Source organism: Lepidothrix coronata, unplaced genomic scaffold, assembly GCF_001604755.1.
Source record: "Lepidothrix coronata isolate B3197 unplaced genomic scaffold, Lepidothrix_coronata-1.0 Scaffold39, whole genome shotgun sequence".
NCBI lineage: Eukaryota > Metazoa > Chordata > Aves > Passeriformes > Pipridae > Lepidothrix > Lepidothrix coronata.
In genome coordinates, this window is record NW_016690219.1 from 4,925,819 (window position 1) to 4,950,147 (window position 24,329).

A 24,329-nucleotide genomic window follows, 5' to 3' on the forward strand; every position below is an offset into this window, starting at 1 on the left:
GTTCTTTTCAGAAAACTCAGATCTTAATGTTTCTCAGGAGATGCATTTGGCAATTCTAAAAAATTTCCTCTTTGCAAAATGCATTCAGAACTTTTTCGCTTCTCAGTTTAGATCCCTCAGCAAAAGTATATGTGAAAAAAGGTATCTACTGTTGGCATTTAAGGGAATAAAAAAGGACCAGCATGCATTACCAGTGGATTTCTTTGCCATGTCTGCCTTACACATTTTGGAGGAAGAAGTGGGAAAAGAAAGAAGGATCCAGTTTCTGCTAAGCTCTGTTTGGTTTTGAATTGTTTGAGTATTTCCAAAATCCAACTCTGGTGCCTTAAATTTTGTTTTCGTCGAGAAGATGGTAATTCAGAATAGTTGGCTGAATTTTGGTTAGTGGAGCAGCAGGTCTCTTCATATCTTTTATTTTTTTGGGGAGGTATTTGTAAGTAAACACCCATGATTTATAGAATATTTTGTTTCAATTATTTTGACTTTGCCTTTCACCTCTTTGACCTAGAAAATCTAGAGTGCTTTAATAACCACTACCCTTGTTAGAAACTTATTATGTGGCTCTTTTTGGAACGGGAAGTTGAGTATGTGGCATAGTATAAGGAATTTCAATATAATTTGTTTAGAGAGGCTGTTGCTTGACAAACCTTTTCTGAACAGGCTACATGGTAACCAAAAAATTGGAAGTCTCAGGGCTGGGAAGGATAATGGACAATAGATGCTTTCACTTCTGGTGCCTGTTCAAGTCCAATCTGTCAAAGACTGAAAATTGTTCCCTTTTCAGACTGGGCAAGTGGCTTGTGAGTAAGTATTTGGTTGACTCTGCCTGGTGCCTGATAAAATTTGCCCACAAGACAAAAATGCCACCCCATTTGGCAACCTGGCCACTCGTTTCAAAAGCCAAATCAGCAACTGTCTTTGCTATACACTCTTCCAGATCAGGACCAAGATGTTTTATCATGTCTATTTATTTATTTATGTTTCAGTGTACCCTGTTTTGATGTCTGTAACACCTGTTAGAAATCCTAAATAGAACACCGCAAAAAAGGGTGGTTTCCTTGAGAATGAATTTCATCACCCTACAGAGAGCCAGGATCAATTATTCACCCCATCAACAGCACCCCTTGAGGAATAAATATCACCCCAAAACACACTCTGCAGCACAGTATCTCTTCAATTGCTAAGAGCTCTGGGAGACTCAGTCATACATTTTGAGTTGACTGTTGCCCAGCTAAAGACAAAGGGAGGAGATACACAGCAGTTGAGAGACACCAATTTATCAAGAATAAGTAGAAATTTGCTTGTAATGATGGCTTGTGAGCTCGTCCAGTCTTGGAGCACAGCAAACTTCAGGGCCACCATTTCTGGGAAAGAAGTCCCAGCCTTTCACAAGGGGAATGTTCCCACAAAGGTGGTTTTGAGCAATTTCAACAGACACAGCACCAGCTGCTCCTTGACACAAAGGTGGTGAGGGGCCTATTTTTTACCCTCTCCCTCTTACTTTCTTTTCCTTAAGCAAACTGAATAATTACAGACCAAAAAAAGCAAAAGAACCACTTAGAGAAAACTAAATGCTTCATTTATATTTAATATCCAAGATGGGACTTAAGTTTGTGGGAAGTACTAAAGCTCTCTCAAGCTTTTGAGGGCTCTGTTGTGCCCTGGGTGCCAACTGCTGGCTACTCCAAATTGGTGTTTATGGTTCTGCTGCCCCAATTCACAAAGACTGAACTTCTCTCTTGCGTGGCCAGTGCCCCCTATGGTATTGCCAAAACTCTTCTTCTGTCCTACAACTATCATAACCAGTAAATACAGTTTCCTACAGTTTCTACAACAACTGGAAATATAGAGCCCAAAGTTGGGTGGGAGACCATAAAGTAAATTTTGGTTGGAATTATATCAAGACACAGAAGCCCTTTGCTTCTTTACAGAGATGATGTCAGGAAGAGACAAGGACCTGCAGAAGTAAGGTTGGAAAGAAAAACAGCAGAGGCAGAGATACACTGGGCAAAAGTGAGTGAAAATTATGTCTTATGTAAAGATGGGCTGGGAAGCAAGCGTGGATAAGCTGAACTGAAGGGCAAAGAGATAAATAGAAAGAAAGATTTAATTAAAGTTATACATAATAGAGTTGGTAATAAAGAATTAGGGAAAAAATGCTGTTATGAGGAGCAGAAAAAGGTGATCTGGAAAATATGTTGAGAGAAGAAAATGAAAATATTTTGGGTTATTGGGGAGTATCTTGTATTTTCTAAGAAACGAGTCAATGGTGGTGCACATTTTAGAAAGCTGAGAGGGAAGTAATAATGAAAAAGCAAAGAAGAAAAGTTTAAGTAGATATTATTTAAGATTTATTTCTTAGTCTACATTTTAGCCACATAGCTCCTGGTGAAATGACCATGAGTGAAATACCTAAGATCGGTAGCTGGCTTTCCACATCTCAACATTAGAGTATATTTTGTAGAAACCTTAGAAATTACATTACTATTATGCAATAATATATAGTAACTAATGGTAAAATTTACCAACTATTATGTATGTATATTGCTAATATTGGCTGGCATGAAGAAACAACAGTCCAGTTATAAATTAAATACAGATTAGCACAGACAGTTCCATGCCTTGTCTAATACCAAAAGCACAGGGAAAGAGGCAAAAAGGATTTTTTTTCTTTTAATCACACACATCACAAGCTCCATGTATGTTTGGGGGTTTTTTTTATTTTAAAATTTACTGCTTTTGCGAGAAGATAATTGTGTGTTTTGGGAAAGGAGTGATTGAGAGAAGGAAATGCCTCAGTTACACATTAAACTCATAGAAAGTCACACCTGTATTCAAGACTTGAGTGTTAGAATAGCTCTGGCATCCAAAAAAATACTGGGATTTACGAAAGGAGAAAACATCCTGAGTACACCTATGGTGATGAATTGTTTGGAACCAGACTCTAAGCATGACAAAATGATGTTTTAGAGCTCTAAGATCTTTGGAAGATTCCCTTACAGATGCTGAACATTTGGAAACACAACTCTGCTCTCTTAGAAGTCCAGCTGTGCTTCTAAGTCCATTTTAATTATGGCTGTTTTTATCTGTTGATAGGAACTTGACAAAATACAGGGCAACAGATCAATTCTCCACCCAAAGGCTGTCTGTTACCAGGGTGGACTTGTGAATGTACCTGTGTATGACCATGTCCCAGTGTCTAAAAAATGGGTCTTAGGCCTGTTGAGGTGCCTCAGATTCTTCCTCCCTAAAAATCATGATCTTGTGCTAGAAAAAATTGTCTTTCCAACCTGTGAGGATTAGAGGGAGAAGGTGCTGAACCCACCAGCTGACGCAGCATGATAATCTGCAGTAATCTCTACTTATTTAACCTATCTTTTCCATTTCATCATTTGAGCATTTGAATCCTAGTCTTGCTTCTCTTGACCACTTACCTCAGGGTATTTGTGCCATACACTGGTAAAATGGGAATCTGAAGAGTCAAAATCCTCCCCATAAATGGGCTGCAATGGTGTGTATTCCTGCCCTGGCAATGAAAATCAGGTTCTTCATGGGCAGGACGTGCTGATGGAGACTTCTGTGCAGTATCATTTACAGCCTTTGTAGATGCCTGCTACGATGTGAGAACACTGATGAGTGGAGGGGGAAGGGGCCAACCTTCCACATACCATATGGAAAACATCTGTAACAGGCAGCATAGCTCTCTCTAAAGAAATGTGCTGCCATTTCATAGATTCTTCAAAGTGTTACGTAGACAAAAGGTATCAACTTGAATTTTTTACCAGGGTTGACTCTCTTGGCCCCGGGAGCCAGGCATTTACTGTAATACCAAAGTATTCTTTTAAACGAGACAGGCAGTAGTGTTTTAAACTGTCTCACCCAAAAAGAATGCAACATCTACTGGAAAAGTATAGAGTAGTCAAAGTGCTCCAAAAATAAAACAAAAGGAACAATATCATGCCCTTTTATTGTGGCCCCTTAACTCTAGTCCTCTGAGAGCAGCACTGATTGATGTCAGTGATGCAACCTAAAAATTAATGTCAATTACCCAAAACAAAATGCACATAAGCAACGTTAAGGGTCTGATTTCAGTCCACAAAAGCCAGGAAATTCAGAGCTACTGAAGAGAAAAAAACCTGGATTTCACATTCCCATCTTACCAACAGCCATTCTGCTGGGGGGAAGAGGAGAAACAAAAGGAAAGGGAGTTACACCGTTACAATAAATAATGTGATGGAGACAACATGCTCTCTCTTTGCTGAAGCCTGGATCCACTGTGTCCCATTAGCCTTAAGTCCAGGAATTGCAATGTGTTCTAGGTTTGGGGCTCAGTTACCCCCCCACCACCTTTCTTCCTTTTTAAATATAACTCTTTTATTGTTTTAGTAACAACAACATTTAATGAGACCCAACTAACTCTTCATTTATGGAAATTATTTACTGTTCTTGCATTTCCAGCCGCCGGATGTGGGGGTGTTGCTGTCACCATAATTAGCCTGCGTTATCTATTGATGTAATAATTGTGCATCCAAACGGGATCGACCCCGCACCCTCTGATAAATGAACATGCAGTAATCGAGATGTTCTGGTGTCAGCATGCACACAAATCAAAATGTTCTAACATCAAAGAAGTGCATATGAAAAAAACTTCCATACAGGATTTAAATATTCCTCAATGTTATTAAAAAAATATGGGCTATGATATGAAAAGCCCGTGGTGGGGTTACAAGCGGGTAATCCATCTCCCGTGTTCCTAAACCCATATTTAGTGACTGAACAATGGCAATCAGCCAGAAGAATCTCATGGCCTGGCCAGTTAGTTTTCACACAAGTATCACTTTTATAGATGTGCATATAAATGTGTATTTGCTGTTTCACTGGATACAAAAAGGAAAAGATAAGATGCGATGAAGGAGGAGAGTTTGATGTGATGGGTCAGACCACTGAGATGTTGTAAATGGCATTGGTCTGCCCTTGCATTTGAAAATAAGTTTCATTTAAGTAACATGTGCCATAGCAAGTGACATGTGAAAGCGGGTCTATGGAGGGGGAGTATGGCATGCAAGTTGAGAACCTGATGAGTTATTTTATTTTCTTTGCAAAATAAATATTATTTGCTCACACACAGGCCTCCCAACCAATCAATCAGAAACTACCAAAAGGAATTTTTAGTCAATTCTAGGAAGGACATTTTGGAATTCTGCTATTCTCAGCAACCATCTGGTCTCTCTTGGATGACCTATTTGGCCAAGATGTTGGGAAGGTAAGGAATGGATGGACAGAAAGACATTTAGAAAGATTACAGGTAACTTGAGCTGCACATTAGAGAGACTAGAAGTCCATCTCACCTTGTGAACCAGCTTTTCCCAACACATGAATGTGGATATACTGTATTTAAAAAGTATAATGTAACACAAAGTCTGGCCTTCCTTGGGATCCCAAGTTTCTTGGTGCATCCTTGCAGCTCATAACTTACCAGCAGCTTTTTGAAAGTGCCTGATGCAGGAGCCTGTGAGGCTTTGAGCAGTCTTTGTACTCTGGCCAATGTGCCACTAGAACAGTTAGTGCTTGTCATGGAATCATTCAGGTTGGGAAAGCCCTCTGAGATCTTTGAGTCCAACAGTTAGCCCAGCACTGCCAAGCCCATCACCAAACCACGTTCCCAGGTGCCACATCTGCATGTTGACCAGTGCGTTCTTGTTATCCACTTTTTTCTTCTCTTACTTGCTTTGCATATGCTGAAGAAATCTGTCATTCATTCTCCTTTCTTTTCCACATCCTCATGCTTAGATCTGACTTTAATGGGATAAATGTGTCATTACTTTTCACAATACTTAAATTAATTGTGACTTAAGGAGAAGCATCCTTCTGAGATTATCACCAATTACTAGTGAAGTGTTAACTGTTCAAAGGAATCAACTGCTCTGCTTTATATTTTTTACATGCACATTACATTCTTTGCATAAGGAATAGGACATCCTGCATGTAATTAAAGAATAACCTTTGATTCCTGAATTATAAATGCTTCCCATCATCAAAAATCAAATACCTATATCAATACATCTCTGGATTAAAACTCAAATTTAAGGATGGAACTTTGTTTTGAAGGATAAGGGTATTTGACTTTCATACTTAGTGGACTGTTTTTTAAGTTTGGATTTGATCCTGATCTTCAGAAGTTCAGGAGGGACCAGGAAATGTAGTTTGATTTGGGGCTATTTCTAATATAAATGTCATAAAACCTGGTAGTGTATAATAATTTATTCTGCTGCTAAAATATTGGTTTAACTGGTTAAACTGCCTCAGCACTTGTATTTTTTCTCCAGCATGTTGCAAAAATACATGTGAAAGATCGATTGGATGCCATTCTGCAGCCTAATCCTAGGTAATTTATTCAGTTTTACCTGAGAGAAAGGTCTAAAGATATGTTCTTCTGGTTTTAATCAGTCCAACTACAATTGACTCAACTTTTGCCTGAATAAGGAGAAGTAAAAGCTGAGTGAGAGCCTCAAGATTTGGCTCTTATTCATTAACCTCAGGGCAGACTTCATTTTGTATGATTTTTAAGCTATTAAAATTTTGGTTGGCTTCCATTTTAGCTCAAATTCCTAATATCACCAAATAATTATGTGTAGATGATGAAATGAGAAAACAGGCGTGTAGTCTCCAAATGTGCATTTCAGTCTGGGTGGCTGAAATGGCTCATAACATCCAGTGCATGAAAACGGGGTGGATTGAATAAATTAGCAGAATCACAAAAGGAAACCACTATAGGAAATAGTTTTACACGTGTAATCACTGAAATACTCCAGTGAATGTGTCAATCTGTACTAAATAAATATATTTGTTTATAGACATGTTCTGTATTAGCTTCCACTCTTTCACAGCACTTTGCCAAACAAAATCCCACTAGAAGTAGGATGTTCGCACCCGAGTAGGAGTTTCTTGGATAAATATTTTTTCTATATTGAGACCAAAACCACTTCTACAACTTTCAGACTTTGATTGAAATAGTATATTTCTTTTCCCTTTTTTTTTTTGCCTTTTTTTTTTTTCCTCTCTCTTCCCATCTCCTCCACTGGCAACCACTGATGCATTACCTTAATTCCTCTTACCTCCCACCGCTCCGGTGCGCCGGCCCCGCTGCAGACAGAGCACATCAGTCAGTACAGAGCAGGGCCAGAAGTGGCTGCACCCCAGTGCTGCCACCAGCAAAGGGCCTTGGAGCCTGAGAAAATTCCTCTGTTTACAGACCTGAGGTGTGGGTTGGGTTCTCGTTTCCCCAGTGAAATGCTTCGTTCAGTCAAGGGGAGAGCAGAGATGCTGTGCCCTCTGCAGAGAGCCTTCACAGGATGCTTTCAGGGGGTGGAGGAAGAGAAGTATGTTGCAAAATGTCATTAAATGCTGCTTTTCATTACAATTTCAACAGTTCTAAGGAAAGAATGTAGGTGAAACTGCCTTGTTTTGCCAAAATAATTTAATTTCAAAGTAATCCCCTCTCCTCCTATGCAGCAGCTGCCGATTTCAGCATCCATTTCTGTACATCTAGTATTTTAGCCATTACAATGGAAGATACAATGTAATGAAAATAATAATTATGGTGTAGTATACAGTGTATTCAAAACACCATGTATTAGCTATGTAATCAAGCAATCCTCAAAAAAACCAGTTTTCAGTGAGTGATAGTATTTCTGTTTCAAAGGCAGGGGAAATTGAAGCACAGAGGCACTAAGTGGTTTGTCTGAGGCCACACAGCAAGTAAGTGTCAGAGCTGGGAGCAGAGCCCAGCTCTGGCTCCTGCCCTTGTACTCAGACGACTGTACCACACCATATTGTTTCCAAATAAATTTGCTTTTTAGCTCCTATGCTGAGCTCATGAGCAGTAGTGACAGAGAGGGGAAATTTAACCTCTTCTGTCAATTCCGACAGAAAAAAAGTCTGAGTTTCGACAGTAGTAGAAGAAAATCTTAAAAAGTCAAGAAAAGTCATCCTTGGAGACCAGAAGCCATCCAGGTTTCATGCAGGATTACTCTCAGGTTGAAGGAGTTTTTATTGTTAGTGGTATATTTTCACATGGGAGTGCTGTGACTGTGCAGTGCCCTGAGTCATAAACCAGAGGTTTCAGTATCCAACTATACCTGAAGTCTCAAGGCTTCTAGTTTTAATTTCATTCTCAGACATAATAAAGTTGCCTTGAGTACATTATAGCTGCTGTACAGCTACAGCAGCGAGTTGAGACACATCAGAAGAGGAAAGGTTGACCCCTGAGCAATTCAAGGTGTTTTGACCAGTTTGACTTGAGGTGATAAAATTACAAGTGAACTAATTGCAGTGTTCATGAGGAGATCAGGGACCCTCAGGAACCACTGCACGGCCATTGTGGTGGGGATATTAAGCTTTCCCAGTTATGCTGGGGTCCAACAGGTTGTATCCATCAAGGTCTGGTGCCTCACGGAGACCCGCTGTGTGCTTTGCCAGTAGCACATCTTAGACAGACAGTTACGGGCCATTAGACCCATGGCAGTAGTAACTTGCTGGATTTCGACTTGGTCCACAGGAGAAGCAGCTGACTCTGTCCATGGAATAGTGGTGATGGAGCCCAGCTACAGGTTTTGCAGCCTGGGGGAAGGAATTCCTCTCCCTGACTGTGAACGGAGAGCAATGTGCCGTAGAAGTAGGAATTTCTATCAGTGTGCAAAGCAGCATCGCCTCTTCTCTGGCAATTAAAAACGGTTTCTTGGTCTCAGACAAATAAAGTCTATTAAAGCTGGTGGCAGTGATGGGAAGAACTTTGTGAAAATATGTTTGTTTTGCAAAGCTGGCTGCCAAGTATTGTTTTATAGTTCTGTTTTTTCCTTCTTTCTCCACTGTTTACAGTACCCTCTGAGAAACTTAAAATGATCCCTCCCTCCCCACCAATTTTGTTCTTTTTTTCTCTTGGCAGACATTGGTACCCCACTCCCACACCCCAGTTCTTACTGCAACAGAAGCTATGATCCTTTTGCCTTGTTTTCCTTTCTTACAACACCAGCCGAGCCCTGAGAACAGCATTTGCTGGTTAACTGCAGCGTTGCAAATTTGGCCAAATGAGCTGGAGGGCAGCAGTACAAGCCCTACATTTTGCTCTCTGTCCACTGGTGGTACTGCATGAAGTGTCTGAGAAATACATTTGGTCCTTGTTTTCCAGTGATCCTACATTTCCATCAGCCTTGGGAATGTCATTTATCCCAGAGGCATAGAACAATAATAAAAAAAGTTGGATAGTTGAGATCTAGACTATGTTCCTTAACAGACTTGGATGATATAACCTGGATATATCTTATTCCTGGACACAGCAGCCCAGTTTTATGTGATTATTGAAAAAGTTTACGCCGTTTGGCAGATAAAAGGTAAACCAAAGCCCAGAGCTGACTTTGCTGGAAAGCATTTTGTTACAAGCTGTTGATGGGTGGTTTACCGGAGAAGGGCTTTTATCGGCATGTGATGTTGGTGGGCACCTACATGAAGTGCAGTGGTGATCCCAACCCCCTTCCTGGAGGGCAGGTACTCATGGCATGGAAGCTGCTGCTGTCCCTGGTGTCTCAGGCTGAGGACTCTGGGAGCAGACCTGAGGAATGGCGTTGTTGGTGTTTCTTACACTGAACTGTGATTTCTCGGGTGCTGGCGGGAGCACCAGTGTGGTTGTGCTTCCAGAGGGACCGGTCCTGTGTGGATAAATGGATGCTGTAGCTGTCAACACATCGGTCTGCCCTCGTCATAAATGGAATCCATGAGATTTCACTGATACAGCAGGGCAGATCACCCAAAGCATTGTACAAGTTCATAATGTACTGAACCAGGGTGTCCACAGATGCATATTTGGGATGTGTTACTCATTATTGACCATGAACTAGATGTTACATACATAAAACGTTCCCTCATCCTTTGAGTAATATCAGACATCTGTGCTTTGGCTACTGATTAAAGATGGGTTTTTGGAATCAGAGCCTTCAGTGCTATTGTTTTAAATTGGAGAGAGAAATATCCATAATATTTCTTTTGTAACATAGATGCACTTCTAATAAAGAGAGTTTATATCCACACAAATTTATTTAAACCTAAACAGAAGCAACTAATTCTAAACAACATATGGATTTTCTTTTTTAAACAATGTTGCTTATACTTTGCCTCTTTAATTATTATTTTAATCTCTAAATAAGCTGACACTTCTTTGCATGTGGTTTGTCTATGCAGGCTGGGAAAAATTAGAGGAGTAACCTTTTAATCACAGGGGGTTTAATGTAGATGTTTTTATGTACAGAGAGCTATGAATCTGTCCAGGGTGACTTGTTTGATATTATGGCAGGCTAATGAAATTTCAAAGTTAACATTCCCCAAATAAAATGGAAAGAAGACATAGGGAGAAAAGGAGTAGATTTAAAATTAGAGAATCTTGGTGGTTTATGGGTTCCAGGTTATTTGGAATGGAATGAAAGTTAATGCTACATCCTTTTTTCCATCCTGCCAGCCAGTGTCTGATCCAAGAATGTCTCTTATTTAAAGGGCAGGGCTCCCTCCACTGTTCTTAAATAAAGGCTCTCACTGTCTGAGATCCAACCCTCCCTGATTTTCACAGTACCATTGTAAGGCTGCATGAAGATAATTATTTAAGGGCAAGGAGTTTTGCATATGATTCCCCTGTCATAAACCTGCTCAAGTCATATGGTTCGATTTACATTTATGCAAATGTCAGAGAATAGAGTAAAATTGCCAAAGGCAGAAAGGACCATGGCACGTCCCAAACAAGATGTGCCTATTTGCATTTATGTTTGCTAATGAAGTTCAGCCAGGGCTTGCTCTTTGATTTGGGTGTCTCTGTCTGCTGTTCCACTTTATGCACTGCATTTAAAGCACTTGCCCACACACATACAGGAGGACACCAAGAAAGGGAGACTCCAAGTTTTATATATGCTGTTCTGTAACTCGCTTACATAGGACCTATAATTCAGGATTTAACATCTCTTAAGTGATAAAACAGACCTGCAGTATGACACTGTGCTTCAATGTAAGCAGAACTGCAGACTTAAACCAATGGAGGATTTGGCCCAATAAACTTCAGTGTCTCGGGTGCCCGCTGGAGGTGTTTTACCCCAGACTTTCCAAATTTTATCTCAAATAAAAATTAAGCATCAGCCCACTCAAAAATCACAGCTGTTTCTTTCTCTTGCCAAAATTATTCTTTTCCATCATGCTACAGCTGCGAAATTGTGCACTAGTGTAAATTGTTAACTGGAAACCGTTTTTAGCTGAGGTGCCCATTCAGAAGCCTTAGTTTTCTAATTTAATCTGTTACCTCACTGAGGAGTACTCACACATCTTGCGTTTTGTCTGGGATTGTTTCTGTAAATCATTGCTTCACAGAATGGTTTGGGTTGGAAGAGACCTTAGAGATAGCCATGGGCAGGGACATCTTCCACTATCCCAGGTTGCTCCAAGCCTTGTCCAGCCTGGCCTTGAACACTTCCAGGGATGGGACAGCCACAGCTTCTCTGGGCAACCTGTGCCAGGGCCTCACCACCCTCACAGCCAAGAATTTCTTCCTAATATCCAGTCTAAACCTACTCTCTTTCAGTTGAAAACCATTCCCTCTAGTCCTAAATCGCAGTATATCTTGTCCTATGAACTCTTCAGTTCACAGTGTCATGTTCAAAAGGGCCGTGTTTCATTTCATGGGACCTACTGTGAGGACAGGAGTTTTGCTGTCATCTTCATGCAGTGGTTCTTTGTGTGCCTTCATAATAACAATGCCTTGGGCTATCACTACGTGAGAGAAATGGGACCAAACAAAAGAGAGTAGAAACAGGGTGATTTTTCATGAAATTTGAGGAGTTCCTTAACCAAGGCCTCTTGTACCACTTTGACTTTTTAAGTTGTTAGTTTTCCCTCCTTTCATCAAATGAAGGGCAAACCACGATCTTGCTTCTAAGTGACTGACAGCAGTGAACACTGCTCATCTTTTCTGCTTCATTGTACCTCCTTTCAGATTGTTGAAAAAAACCCTGCCTTCACTTATTAAATAACAATAGCATTCCCAAAGAGGGTCTTATATCAGAGTACAATGTGCTTTGATAACTTGAAGGAGCAACTTTTTCAAGGCAGGTTTCCTACACAGAAAGTTCCTGAGAAGCTGTGAGGAGGTTCTTCAGAAGGTCCACAGATGGGATAGAATCACCGAATGGTGAGGGTTAAAAGGGACCTTAAAGATCTAGTTCCAACCCCCTACCATGGGCAGGGATGCCACCCACTGGATCAGGGTAGAACTGGGAAGTAGAGGACTAAGCAGCAAAATCATCACACCTCTCAAGTAGGAGCCAGTGGTAAGAGCAGCCTGAACAAGATGAAAATTTGTTTATGCTTTCACTTCGGCCCAGCCTGTGTAGTCTCTGGTTTTGGATGGCAGCAATCTGTCATTTCACCTTCAAAGAAGTGGGGAGGCAAAATCTTGTCATACAATAGCAAGGAGCAAGAAGTTTCTGTGAGAGTTAGATTGGCCAAATAAGGTTAGATCAGCTTTTCGGAGCAGGAAAGCCACTCTGGGAAGGTGAACTGTGTAATTTGTGCCAAGCTCAGTGATTCCCCATGTCTAAAAGGTGGTCCTTTGACCACCAGCACACAGGACAGGTACAGTAAGAGGCTGATGGACCTTCAGCCATGGCAGAGACTCAGCCCACAGCAGGATAAATCAAAGCACATGCTGGTAGACAGTAAATTTTAAGAGAACATGCAAAAAATTTGAATGCACTAGACACTTTTCTAAAAGGAGCTCCAGAAGGGATCATGGGCTTATGTTACCTCTTGACATTGGGCTACAGCAAGACATATCCAGCAAAATGAGTACAGCTATTTTAATCCCACATCAAGAGTCTACATCATCCTCTATCTGTAATTCTGAGCCAAATAATCATATTTAAAAAAAAATAAATAAATAAAAATTGGATACTGCCAAAGTGGCATAAAGAACCCAGAAGTGTCATCCAAACCCTCTGTGTTATCTCCAACCACATTAAATGTCTGCCACATACATCCAGACTCTCTTACAAGGGCACATAACACATGCAAGTTTTATAAAAAACATCTTGCTGTTTCTCTTCACAAGTCTTGGCATGTAAAGATCTGTCTCTCAGTATCACAAATTCGGCTGTATAAATCTCAGAGATATCTGGTATAACTCAGGATGATGGGATGACTGTAAAATAGTTTCGCTGTGCATAAAAGCATTTCAGAGGTTAACCTTTATTATCTAGTAATGTATCAAAATGAGATGAAGTGTTATCTTGTTAGGGAATGGGATGAACCAAACTCTGAAATACTGATTTTCAAAACAGTTGCCTTTAAGCTGAGGTTGAAGGCAAGGATGGTTTCTGGGTAAAATGGTTCAATTTATGGTTAAATTCCATAATAAAATATGCATATATCAGAATCACTTTCTCTGGCACGGGAAGGAAAATTGTTTTATTTTCATTATTGCTAAACTTCAAAATTGCTTCAGGAATTTAGTTGGTCTTTCCAGAGAAAGTGAACTTCAAGCGGAGATTAAAGCAGAGGAAACTTCAGCCCAAGGGCAAATGTTTCAGAAAGTTTAAAGTATGTGAAACGAGGAGTGAAGTAGGAAATAGTTTTCAATCCTAACTATAGCCACACTGGTTATAATATATGGCTAAATATAGACCTGTGGGTGTGTCCAACTCTCTGAAGGTGTTCTTCTCCCTCTGCTGAAACTGGCTTCTGGAATGACCTTTGCAGGGATACAACTGCCTGTATAACACTGCCTGTGTTGGAAAATGTTAAACTTCATTATTTCCCAGGTGAGCCCAGCCAAGCCCAACTTTGCCTTGCAACCAAAATTCCTTTTGCAAAATTCAGCCCTTTATCTTTCATGTAGATCCAGCTTTACACTTGGGATCATTTAACTTCGAGCAAACCGTACAATAGTCCTGAATATTTTGTTTATGTGCTGAAGGTTGTCACTCAGGTTATAAAGCTCTGTAAAAAGATCAGGGTCAAGGAGCTAAAAACATTACTTTTGCATCGACTTCCAAATGCCAGCCATAATGGTTTGGGCAAGCTGCACATCCAAACTGCCTTGGACTTGCTGCTTGTGGTTGTGGGAATATATTGGATCCTTTCAAAGTTATTGGCTAGTCTGTTTTGGGCATTTCATGTTTGAGTATAGAGCCTTTGGGTTTATTTTGTGTTTTGTTTGTGGTGATACTGTCATGTCTGATGCCTGGCTGTATATCCCAGAGTTAATGTTCTGCTCTTTGATTTTAAGGCCATGTGCTGCTGGATCTCTGTACTGGAGTGTGGTGTTAATGTAGAGGATGCTGTAATGAACATCTTGTACATATTTCCTTTTGCATATTCGCTGTCTGTAAAATGTCTGTCTGAATACATCCTTGCTGGTTTTGAAATGATTTCCTTACCGTTCAGTACAAATACTATTTATATCCAAAGTTGTTTGAGGTTATCCTTTACTCCTAATGTTACTCTAATTCTAGTTTAAGAGGGGAAAAATTGATCTGGCTGAAATTAATTAGGAAATTGGTAGAGCCACTAAAAATGGTGGTTATATATGGCACTTCCTAAGTGCTTAGGCTGAAGAGGTACAAAATAAATCTGACGAAGCACTAATGTAATGAAATAGATGACTGTATTTTCATTTTTAAAACTAGATGACTGCTGAAGGTGAACCAAATAAAGCAAAAGTATTTAAACTCCTCTGCTTTTTTAAAGATACCATTAATATTAAAAAAAGGCATTTTTGAACTGAGAATATCCCCTCAAAATATAGGGTTTCCAGTGTGCCTGGCATAAAAAGGCATAGTTTCCTATATTGATTCAGAAAGAGCTGTTAAAAATGCATGAAAAGTATTTTAGGGAGACAGTGTCACAAGATCTTTTAAAATTATTTTCTCAAGTGCTTCTTTACCATTGGAAACACTTGAGCCCAAGTTACAATATATGGGATATCAAATTATTTCATACTGACCAGAGGGTCTTTAAGATTAATTTGGGTTTGGAGTGGTGGGGATTATACCAGTGTCTGTTTACATAACTTCAGACTCAGACTATAAATTAAGTTTGGAAAACTGTAATTATTTAATAATTTTTAGACTATTCAGATAAGTTAGAAATTATTCTTGAACGTGGTGAATAGAGAACACATACCTATAAAGGACAAACAGATTCAGTAGAATGGTGTATTTTTGGCCTCATCTATTTTGCAGGCAATTAGCAAAATAGGATGTTACATTTTTTGCCTATCTCTTGCTCTCCTGAAATAGAGTCACTAACCACTTGTTAACCACATTGATTTTTTAATAGACAAAGTGGTTGCTTATAGCTTCCCCACCAGAAATGTTCAGATTAAGTACATTATTAGATTGCAGCTAGAATAGCCTACAAAACAGGAAGAAAGCCTTGCCTTTCTCTGTGCCTCCTTGCCTTGTTTCAGCTGATGTGATAATTCATTACAGATTTTCTCTCTCCCTGACAGAGTGCCTACCGCAGGAACGGGATGACTTTTCTCGCCTGCTGATGTGGATGTGGCTGCAGCAACAGGAAAGACAGTGTTATATTAAGGTGATTTTCTTTTCCCCTCCATGGAAGGAAAAAAAATACAAGCTCCAATGTCTCCATGTACCAGTGAGTGGGCTGGTTTGTTGTGACTATCTGCTGGCTGTCTCTGTCTCTCTTTCCAGCCCCCTCAGTCGTTATTCTTGTTTACTAGCTGGAACATTTAGCTAATTAATGGCAGGATGTTTGGGATAGGGTGTAGGTGGACAAGAATGCAGCTCAGACAATGCTGGAGTTTGCAGGGGACTTGCTGCTGTCAGCCTCTTTCTGACTGCCATGTCATTTTTATTTAAGTGTTTGGAAGTCTGTGTGTTCTCCAAAAGATGTTTTTTTCTAAAGCAGGATGGGGCAGGAAGAGGCCAGAGATAGACTGGGTTGTGTTGGTTTATATAGGTTATATTAAGGTTACATAGTTTTCCTTGTGATTTTTACAAAAATAAAAATTATTTCCTTCTATTTTCCACTAATTTCTAGTTGTTTCTCTTGTTGATTTAAGTGTTCAGACAGTTTAATCCAGTGAGGGGATTTTGATGACAGTAATAACAAGTTTGGACCCAAAGATATTCAGAGAAAAGTTCAAGTAAACTGAACTTAGCCAGTGAGAGCCTTGACTTTTTGCAGACCCAAGGATAGGCTGAGCGGTCACCCCCAAATTCTCAATGTTGGCATCTCCTAAGGCTCAAGTCATTACTCTCTGAAATCTAAGAAGGCCTTTGCAGTGATGTGGCACTGGATTGGGCCCCTATTCGGAAAAATACATCCTAAAGTATTTAAATAACTGTGTCTGTCTCAGTGGTTGTAGGCAAAGGCTTAACGTTATGTACTTGCTCAGCGTTTGCTGCAGGAAGCAGATGTTGTCCCTGTTGTTGACAAAGGCAGCATTACTGTTGGATTTGGTTAAAGAAGAAACCGAGCTCTTTTTGCCTTTTTTTTTTTTTAAACATATTTTAGGTAACGTTGTTTGTTTTCAAGATTTGTTTTTTAAATCTCAGTCCCTCCCTCTATGCTTCTTCCCGTCCCCTGCTCCTCCAGCCTTTGCTGGCCTCACAAACACATTCATTTCTTCCCATAAAACTGTACAAATATAGAGCTGACCACGATGATGCTTGACCAGAGAAAAGCGCTCGTGCTTCAGCCCATCACCAGGATCTACAGGCACGTCCTGCTGGTTTCCCTGTGCTACCCATGGGCCAGGGTCTGCTTCAGCCAGGCTTGGAATCCAACTTAAACCTCAAATTGATACAGAACACTCAAGGGATCAACAGGAGATCAGCAAAATATTAGTTTTATATAGTGCAGCCGTCCTCCTCCTTTGTGCTTAGCGTGTGAGGTCTTAATTTTTACTCCTGCTCTACTCTCTTGTGGTCGTTCGTAGGTGGTTCTGTTGTCCTTCTCTCCTGGACCTGCTCGCAAAAACTTTAAATATATGTATATTTTTTAAATAAACAGCAAAATGTCTCTTTGCAACCAAAATACTGTAAAAGTGAACTTTGTGCATCGAATATTACTGACGTTCATAAATTGCTTTTTCTTTTGCCTACTTTTTGCTTCTGTTTTCTGGAAATTATCTGTGTGTAAAGGACTGAAAGTAACGTGTACAACGCCATCTATTAAACGAGGGGAGGGGGAAGTTTTCTGATGCTCCATCTGTGCTTCTTGAAATGTATGATTAAACTTTTCTTTTTATCATCACTCTTTATTTTTGTTGGCATCCTTAATCATGGAAAATTATACGCTTGCTGTAAACATCCAGACTTTTTTAAAAGGACACCAGCATTTATTGTATTTGGTTTCGATATGCAGGGATAGAGACAGAAGAAACCATTTCAGGCACTGGGTACTGGAATCAAAATTCCTTCTGTAGCTGTATCTCTCCCGGATTTTACATTTTAAAATATGCATAAGCAGGAAAAATACTGGCACTTATTTTTTACTGGTCTACTTAAAGTCCCAGAGAATGAAGACTCAACATACATTTCTCTCAGAAATATGACAGATCATGTTTTTGTTGGTCTGCTGTATGTTTGTCTATCTTGAACAGCCTGACAGGCAATTATTTATAAAATCTGTGTTTGCCCAGTAAACCCATATAATAACCTTTCACTTCTCTGCACAAGACAGGGAGCTGAATTTAGAGTCAAACAAAGTAGGTTGTGTCTCCCTATCTTGGACTAACCCAGTTTATTCTTATTTTGGGAAGTAATCACTTTTTTTTTTCTCCTTGTCTTCGGGGTTTTCTTTTACTCTGTTTAAAACAAAAAAAGCAGCCAGTAATACTCGTGCTGCGTTTGGAGTGTGTCTTAGCACCAAGTCCCATGCTGCAGAAACAGAGATGTGTGTTTGAGCTGGTGCTACGCATTTTTATTATATGTATAAAAATCGTTTTGAGATTCAGTTAATGGCTGCATATGAATAGCTTGATTCCTGTGTAATTTCAACTTGCAAAACATTTTGATTCTTAGCCCGGATTTACAGTGACTGGATCAGGTGATATTGATTATTTCACATTAGTTACCTGAAGAAGGGAAACATCTATTTCAGTAGGAATAAGGCCGTGTAAAAAGGGAGTGTGAGTTTTGCTGTCAGTGGTTATACTACCTCAGTTTTCAGATTTTTAGTCCCTGTGCAAAACAGGGATAATGATTCAGCTTAAAACTTCTTAGAGGTGATGGAGCCACAACACAAATTTCTGGTTGGGCTTCATCTCATTTCTCAGGCTTTCTGGAGAGAATAAAACCCTTTAGAAGAGTTTTACCGTCCTCTGGAAATCGAGAGAAGCTGACAGAGCTCTGTGTTTCTCCAGAGACACTCAGACCCTGCAGAATGTGCCCTCCTACATTTTCAGAGCACACTCCTCTTTGTCAAATGTCACCCTCTCTGAGGGGGGAGAATAAAAAAAAGTGGGGTTTGGCATTTCTTGAGTGTAGATTAACCTTTGTGTTGTATTAAGGTTCTGCCATCAGCCATGAGTAGATCTCATAAAATGTTTTATAGCTTACCATCCAGCTCATACAGAATGTTTCATAGTACGTAAACACTTCTAATAATTATTTAAGAATGAATAGATAGTGACATTAATCACAAGTCTAACCTCTAGTTGAAACTTAAACAGTTACAGGGTTGAGGGGTTTTTTTTTGCCTGAGTGAATCATCTTGTCCAAGGTTGGGCTTTTTATACCTCTATTTTTTTATGCCTCTACTATATATCCACCTCAAGCAGCCAGGGAAAGGCAGTGGTGGCATGCATTAAATCCAGGGCTTTATTCAGAGGGCACAGAGCCAGTGCAAAGCAGCAGAGCCATCCCTGAAGGAATTGAATGTAAATGTGATGGTTTAAATAAGGCCAGATACCTTAAAAATTATTTTGAAGGCTGTATCTTTAATGTAGCCCTTAACTTTTTTCTTTTCTGCTTAAGATAATGATGTTGCCTTTACAAAATAATAAGAAAAAATAGCTCTCATCTCTTGTGGGGAGACAAAAATCAGATACTTTGGCTTCTATAAATCACTGAAATGTTGGCAACTGAAACAAAGTTTTAGAAGGCAGATGACTGCAAATTTGAAGGAAACCTTCATATTTTACTGTTAAAAGCTTTTTAACTGTCTAGAGAGTGCTCTGAGACACTACATTAATAGCCATTCTCAGTAATCAAGCTCCACTATACTTATATACCGTTTTTCTTAAACAAGATAGATTAGTAGTGGAAGAGAGCTGGAAAGATAAATAAGGAAAATCAAGAACTAAGATTATAATAATACAGTTTCATTTTACATTTTATAGTTCTCTATTTGTGATTGATAATTCATCTTAACTCCTATCAGACAGAAATATTGGCACAAGAGTCTTATACCAATATCTGTATATTTCTGGACTTGTCTTCATCCAGATGCTTTGCAGATTTTCTTACTGGTTTTGTGAAGATGTGATCTGTCAATTTGGTCCTTATATGACTTTGATTACTGTAATATCTGAGTGTCTCACAGGTTTCCATGTGTTCCTGCCCACAGCACCACTTTAAAACAATAATAATGTGTTGTTATCTCTGTTTCTTCTGCAGAAAGACTAAATGATGGGAGACTAAATGACTCCATATTGGGAAACCTGGGGTGTTTCAGAAAACCTGGGTTTCCCAAATCCATACTGATGCCCTCAGTTCTGAATTGTTTTCCCTCTGCAGTGAAAGCAATAGGTGTGTCAGCACATAAACCAGCCCTGCAGGTTAGGAGAGAAAGGGGCAAAAGCAGCCTCCAACTGGATCCACGAGGGGATTTGGGGGTGGAAGAATGCAACCACTCAATTTGGACCCAGTCCAGGGCTCAAAGCTTTAAACCCTTCCAGCTGAGATGTGCCACGGCCACTTAGTGACCCTGTGCAGAAACACAAATGATACGTCTCCACCAAAACATGGACTGTGGGGCACTTTGCCTCCTCCACACTCTGCTGGATTTCTGCATCAAAAATCACCACGAGGAACATATTCATTACTTTGGCACTGCCAGTGTGTTCCTACCTTCATCTCCCAAACTGCCTTTGCAGAGTGCCTCAGAGCTGCAAGAAGCAAGAGGAGAAACACAATTAAGAAACATAAATGTTCTGTTTTAACTGAGGCAGCAGCTGTGATGTGTGTTGACAAAGATAAAGTAAAATGTTAATTTTTCATAAATGAACTGGGTCTGAACATAATGAAGTGCCACTGAAGTGGTGGTGGCTGATCTTCAGCCTGGAACTAGACCTGGGAGAAGAGAAGGTGTAAGATATCAGAAGCTGTAGCAGGATTCAGATAGTGAACAGCCAATAGAGCAAGTTGGCTCAAACCAGTTCTGTTTAGCTCTTATTTCCATAACTATTTAATTAATCTGCAAAACAAAACAAAACAAAAAAACCTCTCCAAAACTATTGCATTTCTTGTACTGACATGATTTGCTCAGATCTGCAAATGAAATGGCAACAACTGTATGTCAAGCTGAGGTGAAAACAAATCTGAACCATGGCTGCAGAAGGAGAAGGAAGGTGTTCAGAGGAGAAAGGCTCCAGCCAAGCTTCTCCCCTGAGCTCCCTTGCTCAGATTATCCTGTGTCTGCTGCTCACCAGTGACTAAATCTGCTGCTTGTGCACAAATTTTTTGCAGCTTCAAGTAACTAATTTTATTAAATTAGACAGGATCTGTTTAGTGTTCTCCATGTCACCTTGTCCTTTCTTTAATATTAAAAGCATTTCTGTTCCTCTGTTTTGGAATGTTATCAACATAGTGCAGAGTTTTCACTGCTCAGTAGATTTTGGTGTAGACAGAACACAAATAAATGGAAGCAATTATTAAGGAGTACTTTGAGCACCTGGGAAAGCATCTTTGGCAGTTTCTCCATGGAAGGTGCTGCTCTTACTCATCTTGTCTGGGATGGTGGCAAAACTGATACATGACTCCTGTAGAGCTTGAACTTGTACAGCAAGCTGAGGTGAACCTTGAAGTCTCTCTCAAACTCATGAGCATCCCACTGGTCTCCTCACTGTGTAAATCAGGCACAAGCCCAAGAGGAAAAACATGACAGATTCTTCCACTGGAAGATCAAGAACCACAACACTGAATACTCCAAGGTAAGACAGAATGAAATAATCTTGATCTGACCGGACTCAGCCCGATGTCACTTGAGAAAATACATTTATTTTTTCCTGTTTGACCGTTACATCATGATTATTTCCACTCTTTGGTGATCAGAACTGTGGCAGTGAAATAGTTAAGAATAGCTATTTCTCATATGAGGTCACGTTTCAGAACCAATACAGTGGTAAACAGCTCTCTGTCCTCTGCAGTTGTTGTTTTTGACTGCTGAGTTAAAAACCTTTCACATTCTAAGGGCACATGTATTTTGGAACGGAGTCTGAGTTGATCACTTTTATTCACAGTACCCAAAAAGATAGTTGTAGCCATTTAAGCTAGCCCACATTGCTCAGCTATTTAAGCTAGCCCACGTTGCTCTGTTGGTGTGTCCAGGAGAGAGAGAATTAATGTTGTCCCTGCAACAAAATCATAGAAGAAATGGCCAATGCTCCATCCACACATGAGTTAATGGGAGCAGTGTGAAAATTATTCCACAAGGACTCTGGAGTTTAAATATTCATTAGTTGCTCAAATCCCTGCTAAACCCCTTTGGACAGGTGTCTGTGAAGCAGAGGGACAATATCCTCGTGTCTGGGAATGGGGCTTATGGAGGAAATTAATGTTGCCTTGGGATCGAGTGTGTGCTACTGTCAGTGAGAAGAAGGAAAGTCTTGACTGGACTGTGAGAGGAGGAGTGGCCACACTTGCAGGTTACAGTCTTCCCAATGTTATGGTTGTGAAGATAAAATTTGGTACAAGCAGCCAAACATTTGAATTTTTGGCCAAGGTCCAAACCTTCCCAGTTTTTGCCACGGCTGGTTTTTATAGGTGCTTTTTTACAGTGTTGAAGTTGGGCTCGTGGATGATGCTGGATTCATTTTTATTTTGTTGAGGCTTGTTTTATGTGCACTTTGGTATGTAGTTGTGGTGCACGGTCTGAAGGGATTTTGCATCTTAGTTGGTTTCTTTGGTGGTCCTGAAGGCAGTGCAAAATTAATGCAGCACTTAAAGAGCCTGTTATTAAAACTTTATTCATAGGTGAGCAGAAGAAGCATAGAAAATATATTAGTTTATATGCATATATATTAAATAAATCTGAATATATATATATATTCAGATTTTTCATGAAGACTGAATTCCAAAAACCAGCTCTGCTTTTACAAATCCAAAAGCAAACGTAGCCCTGTTTTGATGCCTCCCTCTCTCTGCAAAGAGTATTTTATTCTTGTAAAGATAAAAGATTTTTACTTTCTAGAAGTAATTTAATTTTGGTTTCTGTCTGTCATTTTTCTCTTGCAAAAAGTTTTAATGTCACACTGTGGATCTTTAAGAGATTGCGAAACTTCCTTAATTTTTGGGAAAAAAAACTTTGACCTGTATGTAAAAGACATTTTTAAATTTGAAAGTTGCTTTTTTTGTTGGTAGTGGTTTGTTGGGATTTTTTAAAGTCAACAAAATACGGTTTGAGAGGGAGAGATCTCAAAGGGCTGGGAACAAGCCCCCAGTTTGGGCATTGAGGGCAACAGCAGGCATTTTTATAGCTCTTGAATGTTGAAGGGAGTTGTCAGAGCCGGACACTGCAGATATACCTCATTGCTCCCTTAAATTGTTCTGAAATGTCCTTATATTTTACAATACATGAGTTGTGCTCTTGGCTGCCATTTCCTTCCTGCAGCCTCCCAAAGGTAAGTGGATTGTGCCCTCTGGGGGCTCTCCACTGCTTTAACTTGGATTTAAGTATGTGGGTTTTTTCTTTTCTTTCTTTCATTCTTTCTTTCTTTTTCTCTTTCTTTCTCTAGCGTAAAATGTCACATTGATTTTTTTTCCCCCCTCCTTGTGTCTTATGAAGGAAGAAATTTATGGCCTTTTTACATCAGGAAGTCCAGCTTTTCCTGACGTTTTATTGCTTTGAATATTTGAAACATTTCAATCCCAGACAATAAATATTACATGATTATTGTTTTCATATGGATAGGCTATTTCCCCCTGTTTTTCCTATCCAACATTTTACTAGTAAGTGACACCCAAAAATTTATGGATTCTAAAACCATTACTATTCAACTTTGCTTGGAAGGTCAGAGATAGTCCCTCAATTTGCATGTAATATATATTAAAAAAAAAAAAGTTAAAATCATCTCATATGTTTTGAATCCTGTAGTGATACAAACTTATGCCAGGAAAGGACGTATATTTTTTTTCCCCTACAAAAAGTGCACATCTTATGGGTCAAACTTTGTTTCCACTGAATTCAATGGTAGCTCTTGAGGCTTAGGTGGGAAAAGCAGTGAGCCCCAATGGAGCATTTCCCAAATCAGCAACTGGCAGCCTGCAAGTGCAGAGCTTGGGAGTTTTCTGGCGGTTGGTGGGATGAGTTACACCCCTCCATGACTCAGAGTGTAGGTTTTCTGCTCACCCAGGGCTGTATCTTGTTGTTTGCATGGTAGAAAGAATTCCTTGCCAAGTGGGACCCATGAAATCCAGTCTGAAGTTGTGCTATTTGGTGTTTTCGGTTTGGGGGAAGGCAGTTGACTCCTCGCTGTGCTCGTGGAGCACCAGTTCTGCAGCACAACTTGTGGCAACCAAGTCTGTCTTGCAGTGCCAGGTTTGATGTGACAACCAGCAGATAAAGCAGTGTATGAAATCTCTGGTCAAGTCACTGAGGTCATGAGAACACAGGAGGCACAGGTTCTGCTCAGAAGCACTAGATTGTCTGATTTTTTTTTTATATTGGCAGTTTTTCATGGGTACCGAGCAGGACCCTGCTGCCTGTGTTCCATTAACCATTGTAGAATCACAGAATGGTTTGGGTTGGAAGGGACCTTAAAACACCATCTTGTTCCAACCCCCTGCCATGAGCAGGGACACTTTCCACTATCCCAGTTGCTCCATGTCCTGTCCAACCTGGTCTTGAACACTTCCAGGGATGGGGCAGCCACAGCTTCTCTGGACAACCTGTGCCAGGGCCTCACCACCCTCAGAGCCAAGAATTTCTTCCTAATGCCCCATCTAACCCTGCCCTCTGTCAGTTTGAAGCCATTCCCCCTTGTCCTGTCACTCCAGGCCCTTGTCCAAAGTCTGTCTCCAGCTCTCTTGGAGCCCCCATTAGGCACTGGAAGG

At 40.1% G+C, this 24,329-nt stretch overlaps 1 protein-coding gene across 12 annotated transcripts in view; it reads left to right on the forward strand.

Annotated features, from left to right (window-relative positions):
- The window catches only part of SUPT3H (SPT3 homolog, SAGA and STAGA complex component), a 308,388-nt gene that overhangs the window by 247,946 nt on the left and 36,113 nt on the right, over window positions 1-24,329 (forward strand). For 6 of the 12 annotated variants that reach the window (XR_001874457.1, XR_001874454.1, XR_001874459.1 and 3 more), the window contains exon 12: window positions 15,536-15,621. Coding sequence is in view for 6 of the 12 variants with exons in the window: in XM_017813123.1 (XP_017668612.1) it covers window positions 15,536-15,577 (42 nt within the window). In the remaining 6 variants the exon portion in view is untranslated. Of the gene's footprint in view, window positions 1-15,535; window positions 17,313-24,329 lie in introns of those variants that run through there. The other 6 variants (XM_017813121.1, XM_017813124.1, XM_017813125.1 and 3 more) reach the window with 2 other exon arrangements.